The sequence below is a fragment of the Fragaria vesca genome, linkage group LG7 (genome assembly GCF_000184155.1).
Source record: "Fragaria vesca subsp. vesca linkage group LG7, FraVesHawaii_1.0, whole genome shotgun sequence".
Classification (NCBI taxonomy): domain Eukaryota; kingdom Viridiplantae; phylum Streptophyta; class Magnoliopsida; order Rosales; family Rosaceae; genus Fragaria; species Fragaria vesca.
In genome coordinates, this window is record NC_020497.1 from 15,923,982 (window position 1) to 15,943,509 (window position 19,528).

The following is a 19,528-nucleotide window of genomic DNA, read 5'->3' on the forward strand; positions in this document are numbered from 1 at the left end:
TACTCGAAGCAAGTCGAAAATGGCCAAAAATGGAGAAAATGAAGAGAGTGGGCACTAAATATAGGCCAAAATGGGATCCTATTACTTCTCAGTGGTTGACTATGCTAAAGAAAGTAAGTATCTTTATATATATCATAGTGCTTTCAATCACATAGGCATATCAAGTTAGCAACCATTCAGATTTTGTTTCTTTGGATTCGATAACGTATGTATATCCTGGTTCTTTTTGCTGTGTTCATTGTAGATCTTCTAAATCGTTGTATGCTAGACTGTTATGCTTGGATATGTATTTGACCGGCTTGAAGAAAGATTTTGTACTATTGGGGATTGAAAAAGTTCAATTATGATCATGAATGATATTAACAACATTTTTTTTATGAGAAGAACATAAATATATGATCTCAATAACATTATGAAGTATTCACTGAAATTCAGCTTGGCTAAAAGGGTTATATATATGCATCAGACTAAAGAGAAACGAGGATTATATGCAAGAAATCAAAGAAAAAGAGAAAAATTATAGCTAGACCAATACTCTGTGATTTACTTAACTATATATATATATATATAGCTTGCTATTAGTTGGTGGGTTACATTAGTTCCTCAAAATTTATCTGTTCTGTGTTGTTTGTGAATTAACAGATGAATATCCAGTATATAAGCTAAACTTTGACATTCTTTTGCCTCATCTCTCTTGTTCATCTCAAATTGTATTTCTCACAGCAGTATGGGATACATCATACATGTTCAAGCTAGGCATTTCTGTTTCACCACTTCCCACATATGCTTGGACGGCATAAGCTTTCATTCATCTGTTCTTGATCAATCTGGTGCAATATAATTGTGATCGTGATAGCTGCATCGCTTCCACATATGCCTAGAAATACTACCATGAGGAACTACCTTTACAAAGAATTGCAGCAGGCCGGTCTCTGTAACAACTTCCTGCCAAATGATGGTGCACCACGTACTTCATCTTCTTCTTCTTCCTCGGTTCTTTTGCTCAGATGCATGTTTACACAATTGTAGAAATGTATAGTTGGTCATTTAATATGCAAATGATACTTGCAAGAATCAAATTGACACCTTAGTAAGAGCTGTGTACAAATAATTGTGCACATCAGCCAAAGATATTATATCATCAAATTTCACAACCTGGTCTCACCTTTGTTCAAGATAGCAACAGAAACAATATATAAAAGAAGATACCTCTGTTAAACGAGTAAGAGCCATAGCTACATTTGATTAAGCAGACGTTAGGTAGACTTGTTTTGGTCTTTAATTAATGAAAAATGAACATTTTTGGTTGATTTAACCTTTGTTTTTAAATTTCAAATAGTTATGCTCTGGTGTAGTCCAGCCGATATATAGAGAGATTCCATCAATTTGCTCACCTACCAGATAAAAACTAGCGCTAATTCTAGTTATAGTTCTGTTCCACAAGCTTCAAGTTAGCCATGGATATCCCAGATATAACATTGCGAGAGATAGTTCAGAGGTTGGTTTTTCTTTAACTGTTTACTCTGTTTTCCTTTTATAAGTTCATAGAAGATGGATTTAAATGCATGCTTGCTGCTTAACATCTTAGGATTCATATCAAAGAAGCTATCATCTTTTAAATTATAAATTGAACACCCCAGCCGGTTTAGACGGCCAAGGCTTGCCAGAAACCCAGTTTCCTATCCAACTTTTCATTTTGATTGTGTTCGTTGCTCGAGTCACTTAGGAGTTTGGCACAGCTACTAAAATTAATAAAAAATGTTTTTCTTTATAAAACACTAATTACAGCTAAGGAGCGAAGATAAAATGCTCTAACATTAGAAACATTTTGTAAAGTGACCTTGTCCATAAGCAATCACTTCAATTGGTAAAAAGCCCCTAGTATTTTCATTATGTTATATTCTCGGTACTAGTTTTATGTGTAACCTTAGTTTTATCATCCAGTAGTTCAGTGTCAAATACAGAGTCAAATTCCATGAAAGATGGGCACAAGACAAGTGAAAGATGGTTTGGACTAGAGACTTTAAAGAGTGCAGTAGGAAGAATGGTAAAGGAAATTCTTGATCCTGAGGGACCAATCCTTGAAAAGTGGAATGTGATATTTGTAATATCATGTCTCTTTGCTGTGTTACTGGATCCTTTGTTCCTCTACATTCCTTTGATCAACCATGACGTGAAGTGCATTGGACTAGACAAAAAGTTGAAGATAGCAGCTGTGGTTTTCCGATTGATCACAGATTTCGTTTATATAGTGAAAATCATTTTTCAGATATATGAACTCGAGAAAGGTTTGTATATATTCCGTCAAAGAATTTCATGGTTACTGATCACTATATCAACAAGCTTCATAGTAATGAACTTTACAATCTTTGTTTGCAGTAACAGTTATGGCTATATGGAGGTCGACATATATCCTACTTGACATTTTAGCAGTTCTCCCCATTCCACAGGTTAGTGATGCTATAAACTGTAAACCTTTTATAGCACTGAGATAAGACAGATACATAAATAGCATACATATGGTGTGGGCCTATCCCTAAAAGTGGCTAAAAATAGAGATCCCTCAATGGAAGGGCCCTGTACATATCATATGCATATATCATATTTGATACCAGGCCAAGTCATGAATTTGTTATGTTACCATATATATAAATATATATAATTAGATTTCACTGAAGAAAAAGTTTTTTTTCCACAGGTTACAATCCTCATTTACTTTACGAAAATGAGAGCCTCGAGATCTTTGAATACTAGGAAGTTCTTAAACTTTCTTGTTCTAATCCAATATGTTCCACGAGTCCTTCGCATTTATCTCGCATGTAAGGAAATAAAAAATTCTCCTAAAGGAAAGTTAGGATTATGGATTAAAGGTGGACTCAATTTTCTTATGTACATCTTTGCCAGTCATGTAAGTTCTACTTTCTCTCTCTCTTTTTAAACGAGTTTCAAATTTCTTCTGTAGTTGTAAGTAATCCTAAAATTCCCTCAATATGTTCCAGTAAATAGATTTAAGTCACCACCCATTGGCTCTCCGATCCTTCCTATATATCGTATATTGGAGTAACACTTTTCCATATTATTCAAATTATCTAACCAGTAATTCTTGACTAGATGCTGTATTAATGTTTTGTTTTTGTTAGATACTTGGAGGCTTCTGGTACTTCTTTTCTGTTCAGCGAATGATAGCTTGCTGGCAATATGCTTGTCGAGATGAAGATGGATGTAAACCTAGTACCTTTAACTGTAATGATCGTCGAACAAATGATGATATCAAACTGCTAAATGATTCATGTCCCATAAATCCATCAGATGAAACTATCTTTGACTTTGGCATATTTCTCGATGCTCTTCAATCTGGTTTAGTTGGATCAACAGATTATTCACAGAAGTTGTCAAATTGTTTTTGGTGGGGTCTTCGAAATTTGAGGTTAGTACGTAGTAGTAGACTAGTAGTTAGTGCGTTTAGCTAGTTTTTCAAATACATATTCTTATTTACTCAATCTTATACCTATTTCAATCTTACAGTTCTCTTGGTTCAGACCTCAAACCCAGTATTAATACATGGGAAAACTTGTTTGCGGCTCTTACTTCAATTATGGGCTTGTTACTTTTCCTATATCTCATAGGAAATTTGCAGGTTGGTCGACATACTTTTGAGTTTTAACATCTCTTCTAGCTCTATTAGAATATGCAAGAGTATCAACACCATTGAACTCACCTCCTACGTGCTTTCGATCAGATCATTTCACTCCCCTATATATATAATTACCATCATTATTTACTTCTTAATTAATAGAACCAGTGCAGATATAGATTTTATATCTGTACAATGACCTGAACCTGATACTTGTTTGTGAGAATAGATGTACATGCAGGTGGAATCAGCAAGTAAAGAGCAACTACGATGGCAGACAGACCTTAAAAAAATGATGATAGCTGAAAGGAAGATTAGAATTGAACGGAGCAAGGGTCCAGAGGTAGAAAAATGGCTGGCCAAAAATTATCTCCCTAAGCGTTTCCTGACCGAGATCATGGAAAAGGTAGTAGAAGTGGATTTAGAACAAAACAGGGATGTTGATGTGGAAAAAATCCAATCGATTCTTCCCGTGCAACTTCAAAGCTATATTATAGTTTATAAGGAGAAGCTGGAAAAAGAAGGTGACAAGATAAAATTGTGGTTATCCAAAAATCGCCTCCCCCTGCGTTTAAAGTCTGAGATTATAGAAGCGGTAGCGCAACGACCAGAATTTGAACAAAACGGGGTGGTTATAGATGTGAATAATGTTCTTTCTATCCTTCCCTCTCAACTTAGTAGTTATATAGAAAGTTATATACAGAACTTGCGGCAGAAAGACGAAGAGATAGGTATGTGGTTGTCTGAAAACGAGTTGTCTGAGAATTTCAAGTCAGAAATCATGGAGGCGGTTCTGGTAATTTTAGAAGAAGACAAGGAGGTTGATGTGAAGAATATCCTCACTATTCTTCCCATGCCACTTGACGAGCGTATCAGAGAGAATATGCGGCTTCTGAAAATTGACCGGAAGATGAAAGGTGCAGATTTGTGGCTGCTTAAGAATGGCATCCCTAGTTCAAAGAAGTCGGATATCAAGGAGGCGGTTCGACTAGAACTTAACAAAGATGCGGATATTGATGTGGAGAATTTCCTCTCCACAGTCGAATGGATCCAAGAGTTTCTGCCTTTTAATAGGCTGAAGAGGGTAAATATATAGCTCCCTCCACCTGCTTAAATCTTCTAATTCATTAATTATTATCTTGCATATGCATGTTAATTGTACAATACAATGTTTTTTTTTTTAATTAACCTCTTGGCATATATTTCTAGTTGAAGTTATTGGAAGTATTGGATGGAAGTGTGTTAAAAGCAATATGTGAGCATCTCAAGCCTGTAGAGTATGATTCAAGCTCGTACATTATTCAAGAGGGTCAACCACTTGAAGTGATTCTCTTCGTGGAAGGAACTGTCTTTTTTGAAAAAAACGAAATGGGTGTAGCCTGTACGCACCACTAGTCTGGGGAGAAGAACTTCTGGTTTGGCCATCCTCGACCTCCTTTCCTGCTGAAGTACCGATAGCAACTGACACTCTTTCCACCGGTTGGTATTGGTTACATGGAACTACAAACGCCCTAGTCCTCACTGCCACCGATATGGAGAGCATAGGCTCTACATTCAGGCCACAGTTTGATCTACTTACCTCACACTGGTTGACTAGGCTGAAGAAAGTAAGTCCTTGTATCCATCCTATTTTGTCATATTGTACTATAATTTTTGGAAAATGATTCCAGGCTTTAATAAGGGTTCTAATTTTCAATTTATCAAAATAATTCAGGTGCCAAAGCTTCAATGTATGGATGAAGAAGTGCTTAAAGCTATATTTCTGCATCTCAAGCAGGATTTGAATCCACTATATTCTTACCTAGAGAATCAACCAGTTGCATCCATGACTTTCATCATTGAGGGATCTGTAAAATTCACAAGAAATGACAACGATTGTGAGGAACTTGTCCGTCGTGATGGAGAAGTTTATGGAGAAGAAATCCTAGATTGGGTATTAGATACGTCGTTTCCTACCTTAAGCCCCTTCGCCACTCACACTGCTATTTACGACCATGCCAATGCAGCTGTTCAGCTGTCTATCACTGCGGCAGAACTGAAGAGTGTAGGTTGTAAATTCAGATCATACTTCAGCACATTGCGGAAGGAATCTCAGCCAGATCTTTTGACTGTTGTTGGGTTGACTGTGTTAAAGAAAGTAAGTTCCTAGCTATATATGACCTTTCACTTCCTACGTACCTGGCTAGGCTGGCCATGCATTATAGTTTAACCAACCACTTCCATGCACGTTTCTAAACAACACAATGGAATTTAGCTACTTTCTCTAATTAATCCTATATATGTAATTTTGGATGCAGGTGCCGAAACTTAAGACTATGACCGAAGAAGTTTTGGAAGCAATCTCTCGGCAGCTTCAGTTTCGGAATAGTAATGGTTACGAGCATATCATTCCACCGGGAGAACCAGTTGACAGGATGTTGTTCGTTCTGAGGGGAAACCTACAACTATATTCAAAAGACGACGATTATCAAGAGGAAGAAAGATTCTTCGGAGAAGATCTAATAGATTGGCTAGCAAGGAGCTCTGATGGTACCAGACCCTTGTCAAATTATTATAAAGTCACAACAGCCATGAGTAAACAGACTCAGCTGCTCGTTCTCATGGCCGACGATTTGGAGAGTGTAGTGTCTGAATACAAGTCGCATTTCAGCTAGCCAGACCAAGACCGTCACTTTCCTGCCTACTCTTCTCGGCCTGCATCAGATTCTACGGAATTGAATTGATAAGACATTTGAATTATTCCGGTTTATTCCAATTCAGGACGGAGTATGTGCTTCAATACTTCGTCTCCTACCTCTATTTCTACAGTAGTACTTCTCCAATTCCTCTCTAAATGAATCCCCTGTACCTCTAGAAAGTAGAAACAAATCATATCTATAGTTCTATAACAACAAGATGAGGATTATGCTAGTAATGAGCCACAACATTTATCATTTTCTAGATTTAACAGAGAAGAAAAGAGACGAAAGAATGGCCACGGCAGCTATGTCAAGCTCACAATGGCCACCCTACGTTCAAGGTAGCAACAGAAACAAGAACGACCAAGATACAAAATCACACAGGAACATGCCGATTCAAACGTTCCTTGAGTTTGAGAGTAGCTTTAATCTCCCATATTAATTTCATCCAATACCCAGAGAATCCAGATAAACTTAATATGAGGGATCTAGACGAAGAGGGATGAGGAACGAGTGAGAAAGAAGATATTGATAGCGGAAGAAGAATGATGAACTGTTATATACACAATGGAGGAAGAATATATACACGATTGAAGCGAGTCTTAGATGGTGTTATCTAAGGTATGCCTTTTGGAGACCCCTTGTTAACGCTGGCTAAGGAGGAAACGGGTGTTATGTTGTCCCATTTATTTTAATACCGGGTTGCACCAAATGTATCTCGAACCAATTAGTAATCCTTACATAACACAATACCAGTTAGTGCCGTGAAACAAACATGCACGAAGAGATAGTTCAAATGTAGTATTGTACCGTCTTTCTTGTGGTTATATACATTACCACGCCATTAGTCTGTTGAATATATATGTCATATGATCACCACTTATATATGTTTGTCTTTTTCGTCCAGTAATCCATACTTGAATCCGGAGAAAACAAATGAGAAATCTCACTTGAAACTACTCGAAGCAAGTCGAAAATGGCCAAAAATGGAGAAAATGAAGAGAGTGGACACTAAATATAGGCCAAAATGGGATCCTATTACTTCTCAGTGGTTGACTATGCTAAAGAAAGCAAGTATCTTTATATATATGTCATAGTTCTTTCAATCACATAGGCATATCAAGTTAGCAACCATTGTTTCCTAATGTGAAAATCACTTAGGAAACCATTTTTAATATCTAATACAGTTTTTAAAATTGACTTATATTTGATATAAAATAGGTACCAACACTTCGAGATATAGATGAAGAAAGCTCTTTCAGCATCTTAAGGAAGTTTCGGCTCAGGATATATTTAATTCAAACGAATTTTGCATTGAAGACGATGCACCACTTAAATCCATCTACTTCGTCACCGTTGGGTCTTTCATAAGTGAAAACGGATTTGTAGAATTTATCAGTTGTGCAAGAGAATATTATGGTGAATAACTTTTGGAATGGGTATTAGATGTGTCTTTCCCGGCCATAACTCCATTGTCCACCCACTACGGCCAATCGAGGGAGGATGAGAACACCACCATGCATGTTGATTATCACCGTGAAGGCCTTGAAGAGTGTAGTTGCTAAATATAACTCACACTTCAGCACCATTCAGACAGATTTTCAGTTAGATCTTTCAACTTTTGTTAACATCACTTGGCTAAAGAAAGTAAGTTCTAACCTTTCACTTTACATCGTATCAAAAATAAAAAATGTGGTTACGGTTTTGAATGGATGTTACAAGAATGATGACTCAGTTTAGTATCACGTTTTTATAGATAAATCAGCTTATTTTTTATTTTTCAAAATTTTAAACTTTTTGGTAAGAACAATAACCAGTTTTTTTTCACCATACATAATAGTCCAATAAACATAGGTTATTGAAGGCAGGTAAGAGACTGCTTATTTCTAGTTGATTTTTTTGCACCATTTGATTATTTTAACTTCAATACCAAACTTAGTCAAAATGATTTAAACGATGAACCATGATTTGAACGGTTAACTATTCTAAAAAACATGATCTATTCTAAAAAATATGATTATGTATTCAAACCTCACTTATATATGTAAAAATGAGGTGGGATAAGAGCTTTTGATTATTTTCGTTTTTAGAAAAAATGACGTTGCGATAAGCAAATTAAATTCCTCGAAAAAAATATATTTGCTAAATAACTTCTTTTGGCGAAAATTAAGAAATTGTGATAAATTAGACGAATTGCGGATTGGCGGGAATGTCTAACAAAAGGGCGGGCCGCGAAAAGTTTTCAATTCTCAGAGAAGCGATCCAAGTGAAGCCGAAACAAGCAATCTCAGCCGTCCATTAAACGACTCTCCAAAGAACCACAACCATAGATCGTCGTCCCCTGAGTGGCCTTCGTCTCTGTTCCTCTCTCTATATAAACACAGAGTCGCAGACCCTTCATTCCTCACAACCAATTCAATCTCTCTCCGACTCGCTTCGATCTATACCTCTCCGATATTCTGGTTCGTATTCTTCTCTTAAATTCTCGTGATTCGTTTTCCGTTTCCTTTCACTCATATTTGTTTAGCTTTTGCTACCCGTCTGTGATTTAGTCGTTGAATTTCAATCTAGGTTTTTTCTGTATCAAATTTCCTCTTCCTCTTCCGCATTTGTAAATTAGGGTTTCAAAATTGAGGGATTTCATAATTAGGTCTATTGCTGTATTAGTTTAAATCTGTGAAATCATGCTTCAATTTCTGTTTAGTTATAAAAAAAAATGAACAACAGCAAACAGAAATCCCCAAATTCCACTAGATCTATAGCTTAATATTGAAATTAAAGTTCTTGTTACGATTTCAATTTTCTGGATTTTGAATATTTGTGATTGATTTGATTTTTTTAATTTTCTTCAGAATCCGAGCTCATGGATCCAGCTCCTCTAAAGTGAGGAGCTTGTAAATTTAGTTAAAGTTCATAAAATCTACATTTTCTATCTAATCTAAAAGTTTTAAAACATGACACATCATTCTTATATTATTTTAACCTAAACTATGGTTAACTTGATCAACTGCTGTTAAATACATAAAAAAAAGACATAGGGTTTTTATACTTTTGAGTCTACTGCTATGTAGATTCCATATAATTTTTTTGTAACTCTAGTTGATTTTGGTGACGTGATTACTCATTTACTCACATGTATGAAATTGGACTAATACAATATCTATTCAGCTTATTGTTCAAGTTGAGTTTTATCAAAATTTCTGGGTAATTGTTTTGTGACATTGAGGACGGTACAAGATCGAGAATACAGGACGATTAGATCTAACGGTGATATTGAGGATGGTAATTGTTCTATGATGTAATAAGCAAAATGCTCATTCTCGATAAAGCCTCAATCTGGGTAATTGCATATTACTTCTTGCCAACCAAGCCTCTGTGAGAAGAACATCTCAATCTCTGCATCTCTCTTCTAAGCCATATCTTTAACCTGTCCATGCTACAATTCCTCTTCGAAATCCTTCCTTGACAACCCGTAATGCATCAAATCAACAAGAGTCCATGCCCATATTGAAGAACCGAAAATGCAGGGCTACATCTATATACCAACATCCTTCATTATCTGCTTATTGGGCGCAAATGTATAAAAACCTCTGCTTTATTTTTTATTTTATTTTATGTAGTTAACGGTAGTTTACCCAAGTTAATCATAGGTTATGTTAAAATGAACCAAGAGTGATGTGTCATGTTTTTAAACCCTTAGATTAGATAGAAAGTGTAGATTTTATGAACTTTAACTAAATTTACAGGCTCTTCACTTTAGAGGAGCTGGATCCCATAAGTTGAATCGACAATGTCTGGGCGTGGAAAGGGAGGCAAGGGACTGGGAAAGGGAGGAGCGAAACGACACCGCAAGGTCCTCCGCGACAATATCCAGGGCATCACTAAGCCGGCCATACGTCGGTTGGCTCGCAGAGGAGGAGTCAAGCGTATCAGTGGCTTGATTTATGAGGAAACAAGAGGTGTGCTCAAGATATTTCTCGAGAATGTGATCAGAGACGCCGTGACCTACACCGAGCACGCTCGCCGCAAGACTGTGACCGCCATGGATGTGGTGTATGCGTTGAAGAGGCAGGGCAGGACTCTCTATGGGTTTGGTGGCTAGAGGGGTTTGGGGTCCTCACAAGTCTTGCTGTCAATAAATATGGGGTTTAGGGATGTGTTTTAGTTTTGTTTAGGAGTTGAAGAAATTGTTAGGGTTCTTGGTATGCGGCGGTGTCGTAATTAGTTTGATGAACTATGTTTTGATGTGTTTTGGGTTTGGAAGTAGAAAATTAATGGAAATGGTTGTGTTTGATCTGAAATAGTTGTTTGTTTTGGCAATTTTGTTGTTTGTTCTCGTTATGCATATGCAGAACGTTCATTACTCTTTTGGGTTGGACCTTTGCATTTTGGGCCATGATGATTATTCATTGGGCTGGGAAGTATCATTCTTTTCTAGGTTTATTGGGATTTTCTTTTTATTTTGGTTCAAATTTTATTATTAATTAATTTTAGTCTTGCTTTATATTGTGGCAACTTGTGGCAAAGTGACAGCTGAAAGTGATTGTCCACTTGCTGGTTTGAAAAGTTTGCATGTGAATTGTGACGTGTCCAATGAATAATTAAAGTGATGACCTTGATGTGTTTTAGACGTGGAGTCACAAGTGGGGCAAGATTGGAGATTTTTCATTTTCTTGGAAACTTTCAACTTTGGTTAAATATGGACAGGAAATAAGCATACTTTATAGTAGGACTAAGAAAACACTAATCACTAAATTAATCTGCTTCAAGAATCAAGCCTACAACCATGACTTGGTTTGGGTTGATTTGTCTTGGTGTCATTTTCCTCCATATATTCAAACCTATTGTGCAGGCTCCATTTTTTGGACTAATGTGTCACTTCTCAATTTTCTAGTTTTAGAGTCGTGGTCATGGATGACGATTTATTATTTAAGTTTTGTCAACAAATGATAGAGAAAAAATAAAATAATTATCGGAAGAGAAAATAACGTACTTCCTACCTTCCTTTTAAAATACAGATACTGAAATGTAATATAATCAAAACTTCATAAAAAATAACGTACTTTCAACATTTCAAAAATATATATAGAAACGAGATACATAGATAAGACTTATCAACAAATGATAGAGGAAAAATAAAATAATTAAGTTTTGTCAACAAATGAGAGAGGAAAAATAAAATAATTATCGGAAGAGAAAACAACGTACTTTTTACGGTCCTTTTAAAATAAAGATAATAAAATAAAATATAATCAAAATTCTATAAAAAATAACATAATTTCAACATTTCAAAACTACGTATAAAAATAAGATACATAGATAAGACTTCTTGTACGTTTTCTTACCGTAAATTAGTAGACAAGACATCTTATACATAGTGCAAGAATGGTAAGAAAATATTTATAGCTCCCTACCTAAACTTTCACACCCTTATAAATGCTCACAATTTTAGCTTTAGCTATATAGTCCTCTACCTCTTATTCTTTTCTTTCTTTTGTCATCATCATTAAAATATAAATCCACCCGAAAAAAGAAAAGAAAGCAGAACAAGAAGAAGAAGTGATTCTCGTTCTCAACTAACTTTCCTGGGAGGAAATGCCAAAGCAGAAGGCAACAAGATTCGATGGACACGAGAAACAGCATTACCCACCTTACGTGTTCCTTTCTTCTAGTTCACAGTGAAGTTTCGGACAATCCAAACCAAACCAAGTCTCTAGCTGGGTCCATCATCATCACAATATATATAAAAAAAATCAAAAAATCAAAGGAGCACCACCGCTGTCTTATAGAATAAAAGCAAAAGTCTAGTCCATTCTCTCAAATTTGCCCAAACCCTAAATTAGTGTGTGGGAAACCAGATTAGATTCTCCTCCATCTTCTTCCTTTTGTTTGCTCATATCCGCCTCCATTATTTCCCTCCAAGCTTCACCGAAACTGCGCTCTATTTAGCTTCCTTTCTTCTTCTTCGTCTGTGTTCGTCAACGCCGCGTCGTTGTTGTTAGCTTTTTGGTTATCAGGTAAAACCCCGGAAGCTTCTGTATTGTTTTTGGTCACTTTTACAGGTTGCGGTTTTGGTGTTGCGTAATTATGCAGATCTGATTCGCCTTTGCGGCGATCGGAGTCTGGTTTTGGCGGTGGAGTTGTTTCTTGTGTGGATCTTGAGGTTTTCGATGTTTTTGGTTGCAAAAGTCGGTTTGAACTGGCTGGAAATAGCATTTATTGCGGAAACAGCTTTAAATTAAGCACTTCTGCGTTTCTGCTGAGCTTTTGGAATTTTTGGTTTAAGCTTAATTATGCTGGGAGCTGCTTCAAAGTTGGAAAATGGATTTTTTTGGTCGAAAAAGTTTGAAAATTTGATCACAGTTTCTGTGTTTCTTAGTTTTGTGTGATCAATAATTAAAATCTGTTTTTTGATCTTGTATGACCGATGGGCTTGTGTTTTACTTGCTTTTTCATGTTGTTTGTTTCCTTTGCAGTGTTTGAATGATCATTACCTGATTAGTTTATGGTGTTGACTGGGTGGAATCGGTTTCATTAATATTTCTTCAATGAATTTTTTTTTGCAGGTTTCTGTGTACTGGTTTGAGTGTGATAGCTAGACTGCACCGAGAGGATCTGTATAATCTTTCAAGCTTATTGAATTTGGTAGTAGAAAATAGGAGTGATAGCTGCACATATCGTAGTACTGCAAGTGGTTAGAGTTTCTTCCAAATCATAGCGAGATCTTGCGAGTTGCAAATTCGCGTTATTTATACAGAGAGAACAGTGATATTAAGGTTGTGAAAGCTTGGAGTCATGCCGGTTTCAGGAAATGAAGAGGTGTTAACTTCTTTCTGAATTACTGCCAACTGAAATTAGTCTTGTCCAAATTTGTTGTTTATTCTGACTATTGATTAATTAAATCTTCTATTGGCAGACTGGGGTCAAACCCGTTAGCTGGAAATCTAGTGATTATATTGCAGGTATCCCTATCAAGAAAAGGAGGTTTCCAATGATGAGACCTCCTTCACCCCCACCTGAAGAACCATCTTCCCCCCTTCAAAAACGGATTCAGCGCCAAAGGAACAATCTGGTCAACCTGAGGGGTCGACTACTTCACATACCAGTGTTGCTACTAGTTCTGGAATTTCTGATGCAACCAAAGTTCCTGAATCTGATGATAGAAGAGGAAGCTCTGATGTCCAAAATGTTAATATGGTGCAAGGAAATGATAATATCGTTAGGGTCAAAGTTGAACAGCCTAGCTATAGAGTTCATTTGTCTTCTTCAGAAGAGCTGCAAAGGAAAGGGAAGTTAGTGATGGCTGATAATCCTGTACCACAGATGACTGTAGGGATAAATGAGTTGAATTTGAGACCAACCGAAGCTTCTGTATCTAGTTTAAGTAAGGATATTATGCATGACAAACGCTTAGCGGTAGTGAAATGTGAAGAAGTGATGCCTGCTACTGCTGAGAGTACCGAATTATCATTATCTTTGAAGGAACATATGTTTCCAGCTCTGACATGCCAAAAGGGTGACAATGGTGTGAGTCACCCGAGTCGGGATAAATCTGAACCTCTTTCCCTGAGTTTGTCTTTAAGTGAAGAGAAAATCAGTAGCCACTGCAAAAGTAATGGCAGAGATCTGAAAGTCCATGGTGCCCAGATGCAATCATGTAGAGCAAACTGGGATTTGAATACACCAATGGATGCATGGGAAGATTCTGTTAATGATGCTCCAGTATCTGTTGATCGGAACAATGCAAAAGGTGGGGCACATGCTGTTAGCTCAATTGGGATGATTGAAGGTGGTGTTAGCTCAGAAAGACAGAGTATTGCTGAGAATCACAAAAGAACTAATTTGACCATGTTGTCCAAACTAGGTAGCCAGCAATGTAAGTCCAATGACTCTCTTCTTTTACGCCTTAGTTCTTGCTCACCGCCAAACCTGTGTCAAGGTCCTAGTTCATCCATTGGATTTGATTTGGATAGGAGGGGCTCTGCAAACTTAACTAGGGTGGCAGGGCCAACTAGCAATCTAAACTTGGGTAATCATATCACTGTGAAACCAGAGCCATTTGATGAGAGGGTCAAACAGGAACCCAGTAGTATGGGGCCATTAAATATTAGAGCAGGAAAGCCTGGAGTAGTTGAGCGTTCCATTGTTGGAGCTGTTAAGTCCTCAAATGTGAGCGCCCAAAAGTTAATTGATCCTAGATCCATAAAATCTGAACCGGCTATTGAGCTTAATCAAGACATGGGCAAGTCAACCAAAGGGAAATCAGTCCAACTGGATAAACATTTAAATGGTCCGGATGATCATTCTTCTGGCATGAAATTGCCTGTTGCTGCAGGGATATCTGCTGGAATGCCTTCTTGTTTGATAGAGTTGACCAGGCAGCCTTCTTCGTTAGAATTGACTGTGACTCAGGATGTGCTAAACCGTTCAGGAGACTCTGGTGAAAAACTGTCTCACGAAGCTTGTCAAAGCAATGAGAAAGTTGCTATATCCCTTGGCCATGATAGTAAGGTAAACATCTTGCGAACCAAAGAAGACAAGATAGATAGTCCGAGTTGTAAATTGAAATTGATGAATATTCAACCCCTTGACTCACGCGGGAGTGGTGGAACCAGTGATGAGGAAAAGTTAAATATTTCAACAGATATGCTTGAAGATTCTTATGGCACTGATTATGAATCAGATGGTAATCATATTGTAGATACTGCTATTCAGACTAAAAAAGAAGGTAAAGCTGAGGACTATGAAGATGGCGAGGTCAGAGATTCACTTCTGGGTGCAGCAGTCCAGGATGAGCTCATGTGTGAGGCAAGACAAGTGGAAAATGCCAATCATGATGATTCTAAACATGAAAGGACAGAGTGTGCGGGTCCTGTTAATATCGTTCATCATACTTCATGCCATGCCGAGGCAAAAGACATCAAAACAGACAATCTTGCTGGAACAAGCAACAACAATGATGAAGATGTAAATATCAGTAGTAAATCTGACGAGGGATGTGATAATGAAGTGTGCTCGCAAGAACCATTGTTTGATGTAAAGCTAACGAGCTCTGAGGGCTTGAAAGGGTCCATCAGCACTGTGACAACAGAACTCCTCAATGATCAACCTGGGATGAGAGATTCTCATATGTGTCAGGATGCAGCGTTATCCTCGGAGCAGGTCACTGTAGAAATCCAGGGAACTGCAGTAGCTACTGCTCTAGATACTGAGCTGAATGTTAATAAAACTGAACCTGTACATACAAGTGAATCAACTTTGTCTAAAACTTCTGGTAGTGGTGATAATGGGACTAAGGATACGGGTAATGGAGGACTGCGGAGCCGGATTATAACTTTGCCTAGATCTTTAAATGGTTCTCCGAGCAGATCGCTATCAATTCCAGGCCAGTCAGTTCCATCAAGAGTTGGAACAGAAATGTTACCTGATGTAACAGCAGACGACGAACAACTACATCCTCGAGGGAGGTGATAATTTTTCTCTCGTTACATCCCATCGTATTTTTAATTTGTCGGGTTAATACTTTATATGTAATCTAATTCTGCCTTCATTACTTTCAGAGGGGAAACATATGTTGATGATATGTACAGATTTCCAAGGGAACGGTTCCAAGATCAGTCATGGAGGAATTCTAGAGTGAATTTTAGAGGTGGTAGAGGAAGGATGAATAACCGTGGTGATTGGAGTTCTTCTGACCGTTACCTTGCAGCAGAGCATTATTACAATCAAACGAAGTACCGTATTCCAAGATATAAATATGTAAATGATGTATCTGACCCTGACCTTGAATATAATAATTTTAGTATGGCTTCAGATGCTGCATTTGGTAGCCGTGGAGGGAGGAAGCTTTCCCATGATGGACCAATTAACCACCGTATACCCTCAAGAAGACGGTCTCCGGTTGGTGAAAATATTGTTCAAGTGTCTCGTGGGAATCAGAGAAATTTTAGCCCAAGTAGATGCATTGATGAAGATACTTCAGATCTGGTTGGGACAAGGCATAGTGAGAAGCTTATGAGAGGATTTCCAGTTGATTCTGTAGATCCAATGTTCAATCGTACCCAACCTTCATATGAGGGAGATGGTCAGTTTGGACGAGGGCGAGGAAATAGGACCTATTCTTTTGTTCAGAGGAGAGGGTTTCAAATTCGTTCAAAGTCTCCAATAAGGACTAGAACTCGTTCTCCTGGGCCATGGTCATCTCCTAGAGGAAGGTCCCCCGATGGATTTGGTGGGCCTGGAGAACATCGACCACATTACAGGATGGAGAGATTTAGATCCCCTGATGGGGCGTCTTTTACCGGAGAGATGGTTGTCAGAAGAAATCCTGCAAATGAGTTGAGGGATATGGATACCGGAAGAGATCGTGGTCATCAAAGGTGTGGCATCCACCGGAGTCCTTCCCGTGTTTTACTTAGAAACAGAAGGTTTGATGTCATAGATCCTCGAGAGAGGGCAGACAATAATGAGTTTTTCACGGGTGGCAGGCCTATGCATTCCGGTCGGGTGCATGAACTCGGTGGTGATGGAAATGGTGATGAGAGGAGAAGGTTTGGTGAGAGACGTGGACCTGTACGTACATTTAGGCCTCCTTATAACAATGCTGATGAAGAGACATTTCAAGTTAACACAGAGGATGGCCCTAGGCCTTTCCGGTTCTGTCCAGATGGTGAAACTGAGTTCCAGGAAAGAGAAAGAGGCAATTTGAGGGACAAAGATATTGACAGAAGGATAAAGAACAGGCCAGGAAATGCACCTAGAAGAATGAGAAGCATTGAAGATCAGGAAGGAAATTTCAGGAACGATGGACAGCCATGGAATAATAGTGGTTTTGATGATATCTCACGAGCGAAGAGAAAAAGGTTTTGATTTTACTTCTTTGATGACCTTTGATTCGGCAGTCATTTGGAGACTAGTCTTTCCAGGCCAGCTGGGTTTTGCAATTCTATGTTATGGAAGGCTGGATGCCATACAACTTGCTTGATTGTCTACCATGTGAATAGGTTGTACCTGGTATTTTGGTGATTAATTCTCCATGAAGTTCACCATAGTGCCCAAGTTTCTTGAGCAAGTCTGTACTGTCATATGGTCTTGTCGAGTTGGTTATCTAAATGCTTCATTGGAGTTTCATGCTTGTTGGGAACTCTCATCACTTTCGTATTTAGACCAAAAAGCTCCAGTGTACTCTGTGACCTGAATGAGCAGCCTGTTGACGTAATTCATTCCATGCTGCTGAAAATTGCCATTGAACCTTTGTCATCTGATCTGCAGTGATTGAACCATGGCAAGAACAGATTATTGGAGCTACTGATATGGTTTATAACTATAGCTCAAGTTCTATTCTCTTATGGACTAAACGACATTGATCTGGACGAAAACAAGTGAGGCTCCATTTTTTGTTCTGTTTCAATCATAATGTGTTAAGCCATCAAATTCTGGGTTTTCTTAAAACCACCTTAGTGGCTTAGCTGTTGGCATTTCTCTCCTAAAATCAGTAAAATGTTCATGGACTCCTGAAGAAGTTGTTGGATGACTAATGCAGTGTTGGAGTATAGTCTCTCCATGTGATATTTGTTTGCATAAAGTATCATGTGGTTTTGTTGCATATATAATATAAGAACAGAAAAAGATGCTTGTTCTCCATTTCCTGGGGTTGTCACTCGGCCTATGTTTACACTTCTGGTGATTTTACTGCCTGCTGCATTACTGGTTTTTTGTTGTTATTGTTGGGGACTCAAATCAGCTACATAGGTATCATTTGTTGCACTGATGAAGACAGTTCTTCCATTTGTGTTATACCGTGAACAAGAAAAGCTTGTTACTGGTGATGGATTCGTCGGGATTTTTGGTGTTCTGTGTATGAGTTACATCTCTATTATATCAGCCGCAGTATAGAAGTTAAACCCTCCAACTATGAGCATCATGAATAACCATCATTGATTCGTAACTATAAATTTCCGAGTTTCTGAAAAAGTGACCTGATTGTTTTTTGAGGAATCTCATGGATAAACCAGAGAAGAACTGAAATAAATGCAATATGAAAGAGCTCCAAGAACTGGGAAGCATTGCTTTCAGATTAGTGATTTACTCTAAAAGGGTAACATGCCCTTAGTGGCAAGTAGTTCTTGGCAACAGATGATAATTATTTTCATGATTTGGTTCAAAAGACAAATAAAGGAATCAAAGGATGCATATAACCCTGGAATATAACTAATACAATCATACTAACAAAAGAACTTGCCTAGTTCGTGGATATGAAGGTCCGTTCAGCTATGAAAATGCTGGCATCGTTTTAAACTATACCCAAGTTCATATGGTCAAAAACACAGTTACAATCATGAAGACAAGTAGGAAATATATAAGAAAATTCGTAGGTACATTTTTTTTTTTACACTGTTTAATTCAAGCCTAAGCAAAATTTAAGGCCCTAACTCACTTGAGCCGTCTTTACCCGTCTTGGGCCGTCTTTGTCACATCCCGACCCTTATATTTTTACCTTATTTACTAGCTTGATTATAATAAGAATTTTACCGTCTCCGTCATTGAGTTAATAGTTTAATTGGTCCCTAGAGGAGTTTCAGGGACGATTATGTGCGGAGGATTATTCGTAGGAGAAAGTTACGACAACGATAAAAATAGTAAATTTTAGCTAGTAAAAGGTAATTTTTATTCGGGTATTATTTTTCGGGGTGTTTTATTTTTGGAGTTGGGTTATTTAAAGGTGTGGACCGGTTTGGAGAGTGAGGCCCAAACCCATTTTCTCTTTTCTTCTCTTTTCTCCTCCCGGTTCTCTCTCTCTCCCGAGCCCCTCCCGCTGCCCGGTTTTCCAGCCAAGCTCCTGCCGCCGTCCAGCCACCATCTGCCGCCTCTCCACCTCAGTACGGACCCCCATCTCCTCCTCTCCCTCCCCGGCCTAGCCCCCGAGCCTCTAACTCGCCGGAAGAGGAGAAAACCCACCGGAAACGCCGGGAAGCTTTTAGCCGGAACTCCCTCCTCCGGCCACCAATCCGGGCAAGCTTGGTATGGTTTTGTAGGTCTCCAACCCAGCTGCCTTGCCCTAAAAGGACTCACTCCGGTTTGCTTCAGGTAAGGAGAAATTTGAGGTGGAAGCTCTAGGGCGTTTTTGATGTTTTTGTTCGATTGGCATAGCTAGGCTTGGATTTTGGGTTTGTGCTAGTTAGGAAAGTTGTAGAGTATGATGAGAGGAAGATGCTGT

General features: G+C 38.2%; 2 protein-coding genes across 2 annotated transcripts; both read left to right on the forward strand.

Moving 5' to 3' along the window:
* The first annotated feature begins 9,813 nt into the window (after positions 1-9,813).
* On the forward strand, positions 9,814-10,609 carry LOC101291570 (histone H4-like). The gene has a single exon (XM_004307399.1). It carries the CDS (start codon positions 10,103-10,105, stop codon positions 10,412-10,414), a length of 312 nt encoding a protein of 103 aa, XP_004307447.1. The 5' UTR covers positions 9,814-10,102; the 3' UTR covers positions 10,415-10,609.
* A 1,569-nt stretch (positions 10,610-12,178) lies between these two features.
* LOC101309202 lies at positions 12,179-18,029 on the forward strand. Its single transcript, XM_004308779.1, has 4 exons — positions 12,179-12,329; positions 12,879-13,131; positions 13,229-15,779; positions 15,873-18,029. Exons 3-4 carry the CDS (start codon positions 13,507-13,509, stop codon positions 17,179-17,181), a joined length of 3,582 nt encoding a protein of 1,193 aa, XP_004308827.1. The 5' UTR covers positions 12,179-12,329; positions 12,879-13,131; positions 13,229-13,506; the 3' UTR covers positions 17,182-18,029.
* The last annotated feature ends 1,499 nt before the right edge of the window (positions 18,030-19,528 follow it).